The 11,610-nt window shown below is 38.5% G+C and overlaps 1 protein-coding gene across 1 annotated transcript in view; it reads right to left on the bottom strand.

Annotated features, from left to right (window-relative positions):
• Positions 1-1,236: 1,236 nt before the first annotated feature.
• Positions 1,237-11,610, bottom strand: part of CATSPERE (catsper channel auxiliary subunit epsilon) — a 32,374-nt gene continuing 22,000 nt past the window's right edge. The window contains exons 14-23 of the mRNA XM_026041337.1: positions 10,936-11,011; positions 10,514-10,566; positions 10,199-10,252; positions 9,515-9,548; positions 9,339-9,418; positions 8,890-8,989; positions 8,286-8,372; positions 3,757-3,917; positions 2,514-2,567; positions 1,237-1,540 (exon numbers count right to left, since the gene is read on the bottom strand). Of these exons, the coding sequence (XP_025897122.1) occupies positions 1,387-1,540; positions 2,514-2,567; positions 3,757-3,917; positions 8,286-8,372; positions 8,890-8,989; positions 9,339-9,418; positions 9,515-9,548; positions 10,199-10,252; positions 10,514-10,566; positions 10,936-11,011 (853 nt within the window). The 3' untranslated portion in view covers positions 1,237-1,386. The remainder of the gene's footprint in view (positions 1,541-2,513; positions 2,568-3,756; positions 3,918-8,285; positions 8,373-8,889; positions 8,990-9,338; positions 9,419-9,514; positions 9,549-10,198; positions 10,253-10,513; positions 10,567-10,935; positions 11,012-11,610) is intronic.

Raw genomic sequence — 11,610 nt, 5'->3', positions numbered from 1 at the left:
CGGCGCGGGGGAAGCGCGGGGGGCGGCTCGCGCTGCCGCCGGGGCCCCGGGACCGCCTGGGAGCGCCTCCAATGGGCGCAAAATGGAGCCGCTCGAGCCCGCCCCCATCTTCCCGGGGCCGCGGGGACTACAGCTCCCGGCGTGCAGCGCGGCAGCTTCCGGCGCGCCGGCGGCACCCCCGCCGCCACCCCCGCGCGGCGCTGGTAGCGCCCCGTGTTACGGCGCGGGGCGGGGCAGCGGCCGTTGGCGGCGGGGCGGGGCGGGGCAGCGGCCGTTAGTGGCGGCGCCGCCGACGTGGCGCTTCTGTGGCTTCCAGCCTGTGGAAGTAGCGAGGAGCGGGGAGAGCCCCAGGGTCGCGCTGTGACAGGGAGCGAGAGGAGCCGCGGGGCGGCCCCGGCGCCTCCGAGCCTCGCCCCTGACACAGACCTGTCCTAAGGGAGGGAGATGCTAGGAGGGGGCTGCTCTCACCCTAGATGAAATTTATACATTCTTTTTTTTTTTTTTTTAATTCTAATTTCTACCTCCATATARAATGTACAGAAATAGACCAAATGTGAGTCATGCAAAATGAAGCAGTAACAAACGTTTCATGTCATACACATCATATTTTCATGTCAAACTTCGGCATTATTTACAGGTGCCACAATCTTCAYAAACTGAGAACATCAAATAAAACGATTGTAAAAGGTTCCACTATTAATTTAAATATGGACTTTTATTAAACTTTTAGGACAAGCAGAACAATTACCATTAAYAACACACATCTCCCAACGTATCTTAACAATATGAAAACTGTCTAAAAGTGCAAAACGGTCTGCAGCTGGAATTAGAAGAATCAAATTTTGAACTCATAACTAATGCTACAACTCTCAAATTTACATATTAAAATAGAGAATAAGCTTGTAAAAACATACAGTGACTCAAACRCATGTTCTTGATATAGCATTGTAGAAATAGCATTTATTAAACACAAATAATGCATAGGCTATCAAAAATGTCATCAGGAGTGTTTAATACTCCTTCTGTGGCCTGCGCTGTTCATGATGGGAAATTAACTTGGTGGTGGCATCCCTTGGATAGAGAGCAAATTTGCAGTCATCTGTCACATTTTACTTGGGAAAAAATGTTCCAAAAACCTCTAGTGAGGGAATCAGTGCAAGCCATAAAAGGGGAAGCAAACTCAAGGATGAGGGTCACAGCTGTAGGTTAGCTTAGTTTGACTTGAAAGTCATGAAAGTACATGTTTTTTAGAGAGACAAAAGCAGCTGATGAAAACACACCTYAATAAATAATATTTCCATTACCTAAAGTATTACCATATTCTCACAATGTTTTATGCAGCATGTCATGGATGTAACAGTAAGATCCAGGTCTTTAAGTCTTCCACTAGTTCTCTTGCTCATCAGGCGATGCTTTTTTTTCATCAGCATGTTTGAGATCTTGAAAAATTTCTGTGTATCTGAAGTAGCTTAAGATGAGGAAGGCCACAAAAATGCAGATTATGAAGAACGAATATAACGTAACTGAAGATATATCTGATCTGAAATGCAAATGGAATCGGATTAATCTCTTAAATTTGCTATTATCACTACATTCAGCAGTAAATGTTGCAGTAACTCATGGCAATGTAACTGACCAATTATTACCTATTTCTTTTTAAGCTTATGGTCATAATAGGAAAATCTAAATTATTTGCTCTTTTAGTTAAGGGCAAGATTCCTTTGACTGGGAATGAAGAATAAAATGTGACTTTCCTGATGATACTTAAAAGTCCATTTTGTTTTTAAAAAGATTCTTGCTTCCAGATATCTTGTGTACTCAACACAGAAAATAAATGACACAAAAAATAGAATGAAAAGCAGGTGTTATGCAGGTTTGCTCTCAGCCTGCAAGTTGGGATCCGAGTAAAATCTCAATATTTCTGGCCTAGCTGAGCAGGTGTGTAAACAAAGCTAAAACCATTCTCTTTAAGTTTCCAGGTATGACAGATGCAAAATAAGCTTATTCTAGGCTAAGGTAGTGGCTAGCTTAAGTGCTAATGGATAGCTTCCAAGTTTTATTTTCATTTCCATCAGGGCAAATCCTTTATTTTTACTTATTTCCCTTTATTTAAATCCTTGATTTTTAAGTTAACCAGCTTTTCTTTCTGCAAGAACAATATTAGTGAGTGGAAATTAAACCAAGCAGTTGCATGAGAAGTGTCCAGTTTTGTGGATCTTGTAAAAACACTTGCATTAATTACATCATGGAAAATCAAGCTAGGTCTGACACACTGGCAAACTTTCCGTTTGCTTTCAAATAAGGTATTTTGGAAAAACTACATTAACTAAAACTGTGTGGAAGGGTTCTTCTGTCTTTATCTGCAAATCRTGTGCCTAGAAGAACATGATACCTTGTACTTTCCTGTCAGTTTAGGTGTATTTYCATAAAATATTGAATGATAACATAAAAACATAAGGAGAATGTAATATATTAAAAAGTGATTAAATTCAGAAACATCTACTAGCTTTTACCTTTGAATTATACCATAGGTACGGACTGCAAAGAATGCTTTTAAGTCACAAAAACTGAAACAAAAAAAAAGCCTTGTTAGGTATCTTTATATCTCTAAAGACCTGAGAGCAGAAACATAGAATTATATGACACTGTCCCATGCCCAATATCACTGAATATTTATTGAAAAAATGATAAGTAGATTAGAATAATTAACCCCTCATGTTCACAAGTAACACAAAGCGAACTATATTGTCAATTTTTAGTATTGGCAATTACAGTTAATAATTGTGCAGTACAGTTGACTTGTGTGAGCATTCAGGCATGTATGATTTTTACGGGTTCTCTGCTGTAAAAAATGACATTCTACAAGAGTCATTCCAGCAGTATCAGTAAGACTTACGTACGGCTAAAATAGAGCCAATGTGTTTTTGGAAAGTCCAGGCTACAGGGGATAAATTATGGCTTTSAGCCAAGCTAGAAATAACATGAAAACTGTGACCTCTTTACTAAGAGTTTTGTGTACTCGGGGTCTATTGGGCAAACTCCGGTGCGGTAACCAGGCCTCCCCGTTGCCAGTCGGACCTCCGTGACAACGCTTCAGGCAAGCGGATTTGGAGGACGGGGAGAGGAAAAGCCAGAACTCTCACCTAGGACAGCACTTTTTTTTCAGTGTAAGGCTCGCTAAGCAAGCTACCAGCGTATATATCAGTGCTTTCCATTTGTAACTGGTATTTACTGGTCTGTCTACATTCCCCGAATATATGGGATATGGGGTACTATACTGAGTATTATAGGGTTTCATTTATTTTATACATTTCAGAGTGCCTAAAAATGTTGCATATTGAAAGTAGTAAGTTGAAGGAAAGGGAAAACAAATATTCTTGAATAGAAGCTATACTCTCAAAAGCTGTTGTAAAGCATAACAAGAAGTGACATTTTCAAAGATTTTCAGATAGCCTATATTCATTTACAAATAGGATGGTTCTTTTTTTGAAAATATCTCGCTGTCATTAGGTTAYGCCCTCAGCATTTATGCTGTTGATTAGTTTCTAAAATGAAAAAGGCAGAGATTCTGAGAACCACATTAAATCATTTTTAAGTTAGAGCTAGGCAGAAGGAGAAAACACTGGTAACACTAAAGTCAAATGAAATCCTAAGCAAAAATATTTTTGAAATATCACTGGCAGGCATTTTATTCTTTTTTTTTTTTTTTTTACCTTACATTACTCTTTTTTTTTCACATTAACAAAAGAAAATAACCTGTAGTTTGGGTCCACTATCCTCACTCTGAACACATAAATGCCACTATGACTAGGTGACCAAGCAATGGAATTTGTAGAGGTCATGTTTAAAATCTGATACTGCTCATACAGTCCTTCCTCTGTACTGTTCTCATCAAACACAAAACAGGACCTGTAATTCTGAACAGAAACAATAAAGAAAATATTTATTTTTGAACTAATTCTGAAAAGCAATCAGACACACACAGATTTTGATTCTATTTTTGTGTATATAGTGGCTAAAAATGATAAATATATTCKATTGTGTACAGGTTCAATTATATACAAGTTCATCTGAACATTAATAATATAATTCAGTCCCTTGGTAGTGGTATTAAGAAACTGCCTATAATTAACCAAACACAATTATCTGTTCTTGAAATGACAGTATTTCTCCTACAGACATCATGTTATTAGGAAGCTTGCTGATCTTATTTTTATAAGTCAGTCTGTATTCAGTCTATATTATATTCAGTTTCTAAATGTAAATTTACTACAAGGAAAAAGAGACAGAATGTAAAATATAGAGAGAAGTTTGAATATGCTTCGGAATTTATTTCTCAGRTATGTCTCAGAAGATATTTTCATCAGTCTGAAAGGAGCATGAACATGTTTCATAATTATGCTTGAAGCCCAGACAAAAATGCCCATGACAGACAGGACAATACATTAGCTCTGCAGATATTATATAACATATTCTGTCTCTTCCCATCCAGCTTGGCTACAGGGAGGTAAAAAAAAAAATAGATTACATGGTTCATACATTCTCTTTACATTCTTTGAAATTCATAACACTCTGGTGGATTCCTGGCATGGCTTCCAATGGGAATTTGTTCAGTCTAATAGCAAAAAAATAAAACCAGCTTGCTTATGTGTAAGTCATCTCAGGATATACTGTCTCTGTATATGCCTACATTATGCCTACATGTATATGCTCTACATTGTGCCTACATTCACGCTATCAGTATGTAGGTGTTAGTCAGAAAATTGTCCTGTTAATATATATAGATAAGGCACAATAGTATCTAGGATGTAAAGGCTTGCTTCTGCAGAAGAAGAAAGAACTTCAAGGAAAAATGTATGGATGGATTACAATGAGAGAATAGGTTGCTGGCAGGAGAGTCTAGTTTGCTTTGTTCTTTCAAAAATCTACCAGGAAGAGAGTGGGGAAAAGGAGATTAATCTTCAAATAGAATAACTATTAAAATAATTGTGCAAGGCTAAAATCTGGCATGAAATTAGCCATAACAGCTACAAGAGCTCTAACAGAGCTAATAGACCAAAATTCTTCAATTTGGATAGACTTGCTTGGGGGATTGGAGAACATTATCTTCAATGAATAGGAAGCTAAAAGCATTTTCAGCTTGTCTGGGTAGGCAACTTTTTTGGATTCCTTTCTCCTGCTACAAGAATGTTCCTCCCTGGGAAGAGCAAGGTTGTATTAATCCCAGTAGCATCCCCATCCAAGCACCTAGATGAAAATGCAAATGTACTGCAAGTTGGCATAATAATAGTGGAAARTATCTTGGTATTTTGGACTGAGAGACTCAGAAGATCCTGAAGCCAAGTTTGATGAGGTRAAGTTTGACTCTTGAGGCCAGTTAAACCCCTTGATCTTTATCCCGCCTTGCCATGAGAATCTCCTGTGGAAGCAGGGAAGTGGGGGAAATGTTTATATCCCAGCCCTTCCAMCTGTAAGATCAGGAATGTGTCAGGTGGTGACCTAGAAACCAGGCCTCCCCTGGGGCAGACTGGACACATATTATTGATACATAAAGCAAAAAAGATCAATATGGAGGAAGCCTTAAGACTGAAAAATTAATACTGGAACATTTCAGTACTTTCAGTTACCATCTAATAGTCTGGCATGATTGACACTGATAGAGTAGGTGGACTTGGGAAGCATCCGCATGGGAAAGCTGAGAAGTCCTGGCACTAGCACCCTGAGTGCGGGAGCTGGGGCTCTGCGCACAGCAGTGGGCGATGGGCAGGAGGGAGGTGTGAGGAGCGTTCCTGTCGGCACGGAGCAACACGCTGCAGGCACTCAGGCCACAGACCTGCTGCTGCACCTCACTTCCACCTCCCCAGCYGAGAGGAGCTGCACCTGAGATTGCCATTGGGGACTTAAGGGGRAAATAGGAATATCTTCCTTTGCAAATAAATCAAGGTTCTCCATCAATAAAGGCAGTTGCAGTCACAATCTGCAGACATTTGCACTGAGTGAAAACTTGGTTGCTGGCTGTGAAGTCAAGTCACTGGTATCTTGTGTGGAGCTTGAAATGAGGGCTCACAGAAGTGCATGTTCCTTTCTGCTCCGAAGGGGTTAGGAAAATTCTGGCTATATACCATAGTGAAATTCTGTATTCAATAGCTTTTCTGGGCTGTCAATAACTGTCTGGGCACAGAATCCAGACAGAGGGATGCTTTGGTGCCAGTTTGGCCAACACTACTCTTATGAAGTCGTAGTACCAAATCACTAGATGTGATTTGTTTATATTTCTTATTATATTAATATACAAGTATTTTCATATTATGCTTCATATTATGCAGTAACATACAGAAGTAGCATATTTGCCTTCTCATTTCTTTCCAGCAGCTATTGTATTAAATATTTCCACAGGTGTCCTGTTTTGATAAATATAAAGAAAACATATTGGCAAATGGACAGTAGTTTTGCTTTAGGGTTTTATGCTGGATTCATAATATGAAATCCCCTAACAAGAAGATAACAGAAATTTATGAAATGTGAACAGAAAAACCCCGTAAATGCTCTGTGGCACAAAGCCAAGTGTCATAAAGCAGTGCCAGGTAAAAAGAAGAAACTCAGAACAATACTGAATGTCAGTCTCTCTACTGGAGATCCCCAACAGCTGAATCATCATCTAACATCACTCCTAGAGAGACAGATACACACACAAATCTAGATTTATTGCAGCTATTAGCTTCAAAATCTTGGATTGAAGATTGAAAATCCTGCTTCTACAAGGCTGAAGAGGGGATTTCAGGACAAGCCCGTCCACTACTGGCAGTCTTTGCTAAATTACTTGAAATTATACTAGGATCTCTTTAAACAAACCTGTAGTTCAAACCTGAGTGACTTCTCAGAACAACTGCAATAGCCGCAGACATGGCTGGGATGCTGGAGGCAAAATAGCACCTTGGAGCATAACTGACAGAGTCTGCAGGTGCTATCAAGCAAGGTCCTTTTTCAATTCAGATAGAGGGAGGGCAGAAAAGGATTTCAGGTAGATAAATAAATAAATTTGTGCATGCTCTTATCCCAAAGTGCTATGTAACTGATATGAAACTGCTCAGGGATAGTACATAATTGATTGATTTACTTAAGATCCTCACTAGCATTAAGGCTCTGGCCCAAATGAGGCAATTCCTAGTGAGGCAATTAATGAGGCTGCACAAAGAAAAGCTTGTGTCCCGTAGGACCAGATATGTGTAGTGGTCTTAACTGGAAGGCGTTTCTACTTCCACGACTTAGTGATCCACACAGCAGTTGGCCTCAGGAGGCCTGAGGCACCACAGGCCTGTGGTGCACTGTATGCGCTGGGTGAACTTAGTGTGATGAAGAAGCCTGCACAAGACTTGCACTTGGCACTGGGTGATTACACCACCTGCATGTCCCGTCTTGTCTCAAAGTGAAGCAGCATGTTTACCTTCTTCTCTTGACAGTGGAAATAGGAACAGAGTTGTTTACTTCTAAGAAAATCCTGCAGTAGCTCTAAAGGCTGGCAAACCTCGCCGTGGATGGACTCTGTGCAGTTTGTGATGCCCTGTCTAGAGGTCTGTCCAGTGCTGCACAACCTGGGGGTCCCAGCATGTGAAGAGATGTAAGATTATATCATCCCCTTTTTCCTTCTTGTGTTATCTCCAATAAATGTTATTTTAAATAGCTTAATTTATAAGTTATTATAATTTATAATAGCTAGTAAACTCCTTAAGGCCTTTCTTAATGAGGTTCGTAACAAACGCACTGTTACATCCTTTCCATATCTTCAGTCATAATAACTCCTAAGTGACAGTGGGTTTTGCCAGATTAGATGGGATAGATCCCAAAGAACAGGACTAACTGGCATTGACAACTTTGAAGTTGAAGTCTGATGAAAGTTGTCCATTAAAGATTAAGATATCTCCCAAAGGAGGTCCAAAGGACTATCCAATGACAATGCCCGCTTCTTACAGTCCTCTTGTGCCTACTGGGTGACACAAGATCTGCCAATACAGGAGGAAGTTCTCTTGAAAAGACAGATGAGAAAGTCATAGGGATAGAGAAGTTAGAAAAGAAGGTTCCCTCTCTTCAGACTTCACATTTAGACTTCACGTAATGCTGAAATTTTGGTTGTACAGGAAAAGGCAAAGGACCCGCTTTATATATATTAATAGCAGTCTGGTTAGTGAGATGTAGATGGCTGATAGCCAGCAAAGTAAAAATATGTAAGATAACTGTAGATTTCACTGATACTATCACCAGCTATTTCTAAGCATTTATTTTCATACCTGTGGTCCCCATATTTCATCCAGTGTAGAGTTCTTACTTGCATTAAGCATCATGGGCCAAGACTGTGCTTTATGTAAGCAACCTTCCTGTTAAAAATAGAAATTTAAAACAGAAGATTGAAATATAGATTAAAAAGTGTACTTGAAATGCAATTGAAATATGCAAATGCAATTGAAATATGCAAATGAAATATGATACACGGGAATATATAGATAGGAAAGAAAGTTATATTGTTGTTTCAGTTATCTAGCAATTGGGCAGAATTTGTTTTGATGAGATCTTGTGGATAAGTGGGTGTATATTTTTTCTTTTTGCACACAACATAGCTCAACATTTCAAAGTGATTCTGAAGTTTCATTTTCCCAAGCCACATTCTCACAGGGAGATTTCTTTTTCTTCTCTTTGTTCACTGTATTGTTTTGATGCTTCTCACATGATTAATTTTGAATAGTATGTGTTAAGACCAATACATGAAATGTTAAAATGCTATGCAACTAAACGCATCCATTTAAAAAGGACCAGGCATGCATAAGGGCAGTCATACTTCCTGCAGACCACTGTGCATATGACATATTTAAGGTACGTTCTCAGTAGCTGGCTTACTTCTTTCATGGATGAAGTGTACCCATAGTCACTTCTGCCTTTCATTTCCCATAATATGAAATTTGCTTCAACCCTTCTAACATATTTATCGCCATCATACCTGTAAAACATATGGTATTTCTCAATAAAACAACACAAGCACATAAACAGCACTGAAACATTAGGATTCAGGGCTATGCAGTGGATCAGTAAGCAAGTGTGTAGAGCTGCTGCAGCTGTGGTGAGGGGGCAGAAAATGTAGGCTGCTTTATGGTGACTTGGGATTACAAGGTTGGCACAGTGCAGCAATACCCACTGGGACGAATGCATGCGTGAAAAGGAACGTAAAAATGTGATGAGTGTTAGTTCTTGCCTTTGGGCTGTGGCACTTTCTACAGCTTCACATCTCTACACAAAGTTTGTGGAAGGAGTGGTCTTCCTGCCTCACAATGTATCAGCAACTTACTTACAGGGAAATAACTGGCTGGAAATACTGTTCATAATGAAGTTCCATTAGGCAACCATATTTATCCCAGTCATAATAGGCTATCTAAAAAAGGAGAAGTATTATTCATATTTTGAATGCTGAACTCTGCTTCTCTCTTCTTACATGTAGCCCCACTCGAATGAAAACTATAATTCTCACCTTGTCTTCAACTGTTTGACGCCAGAGAAATTTCCTAATGTAAGGAAAAAATAATCATTTTTAAACCTCTCTTAAAAAACTTGTCTTGATAAAAATTTCATTTGTTTAGATAGATTTCAACCTAACCATTTTCCTCTTGACTTGAAAAAAAAGGCATTCCTTCTACTATAGAGTTTTACACCCTTCCTATGTTATTAATTTTAAAAGTCAACTCATAAGTAACACTAAAATGTTTGTAGCCATTTACTACTAATAAGCATTAATCAGAACCAGTAAGAATTTAGAGGCCAGCACTACATCCCCGGGTTCCTTTCACTGTTAATTTAACAGCACATTGGATGAAATCCTGACCTACAGCAAATCTCCGTTAACCTGTTGGAATCAGGTGCAGATTCTTGTAGTTATTTTAGACAGTAATCTGATAGAAAAAAAATACATGTCAATAGTTTCTGCATTCACACCATCTTGGCAGAGAATTCTTAGAATAGTAGCTTGCTTTTGGTTTTGGTTTGTAAATATTGTGCATCTATGCTGTAACAGAAAATAAGAAGATGATATGAATATCAGTATCAGAAAATACTCATTTTATATTAAGTAGTGTATATTAATATAAAGTGCTTGACTTTCATATGACAGTACGTCCAGAAGGCTAGCCTTTTTTGGACCATGAATACAGTGTCTTACCCAGGTATTCTGTAAGTGGTAAAATCATGCCTTCGACAGGCTACTTCTGGGGGTCTAAAAGACAAAAAAAAGTGGGTTTTTTTTTTGAAAAGATGTTAAGTATACAGCTATGTATATTATATACAGCTGTACACAGTTTAAAATCTTTGCATATATTTTCAAGGATAAACCTTTAATTATTGTTTACATATTTATGCAGAGAAACATTTTATAAATGTAATAGGTCATATATATAAAACTTAACTATCACTACATTAGCATTTATTTCACCTACTATTGTAAAAAATCCAGAAAAAGTAAATAATTTAAACTTGCCTCTCAACAACAATATGCCTTCCTGGAGGGCATCCAACAAAAAAGTGAGCCACCTGAAAATAAATACAAACTTTAGTTTTTCCAGGAAACCTTCCAGAGATGAATGTCATCCATGGGCTTAACTASAGCAGCAGTTGTGCATTATGGTTTATTACGATGACTTCTTTCTTGCCCACATTCTTATTTACTTTAGAGACTTTCTCATCAGTATGGTACTGCAAACTTTGTCTTCTCTGCCTTTCTGCTTAAGCTCTCCTTACATAATTTTACATGACATTAGTTAATTGGAATGAGAGGAACCGGAATGAAATCTTGGCATTCRACCTTGGGCTGCCAGTGGTCAGGATTTCCTTATAATAAATGGCGAAGCGGTGGTCCTGTGTTTTTTTTTCTGAATTATGATATCAAGCTACAGCACCTACCTTGCAGTTTAATTTGCATGATGCTTCAAAGACACTAGGCTGCATTTCAACTGACATTACACCACTGGTTAACTCCCTGCRAAAGAAATATCCCCAGCAAACAAGGATTTGCATTAGAATTTATATCAAAGTAATTAGTACCACCAAGTGATTGAACTGTAACCATATGAAGGCAATTTAATTGGGAGGCAAGACACACTGGTTACTATTATTTATTCCTACTTCTTATTTTACTAGTACATCATTTAAATACCAGGTGACGGTACAAATATTGTTGTGGTTTCACAGGTAGATGTTTGAGAGAATTTGTCCTAGCAGTCTGCATTTTTTTTTAATGCTTATTGATTTCTGAGGGCTACATTTGATATTATTATGTCTTTTGGTTACTTTATGAATAATACAGCACGTATCTAAGGACAGGCTACACTTTTTAATATCAGCTTCATAATTACCTTTGAAATACTGAAATAAATATTGCTTTGGAAGGATGGATTAATGCTTGCTTTAAAATGGGTCTTTAATCCGTAGACAAACAGAGATGAAATTAAAGCAAGAGAATGCAGGCAGCTTTGAAAATGTGAGCAGCTGAAATAGTATTTTTTTTACTGTGTTGTCAGACAAGCCATGTTGAGGAATGAGGGAAGGTCAGGTTTGGAGGGGAGGTGACCTCTGTTG

The sequence above is a fragment of the Nothoprocta perdicaria genome, unplaced genomic scaffold (assembly GCF_003342845.1).
Source record: "Nothoprocta perdicaria isolate Ctin4 unplaced genomic scaffold, notPer1 scaffold_282, whole genome shotgun sequence".
Lineage (NCBI taxonomy): Eukaryota > Metazoa > Chordata > Aves > Tinamiformes > Tinamidae > Nothoprocta > Nothoprocta perdicaria.
The sequence above is the reverse complement of the archived record's forward strand: the minus strand, read 5'-3'. Positions and strand labels throughout refer to the sequence as shown.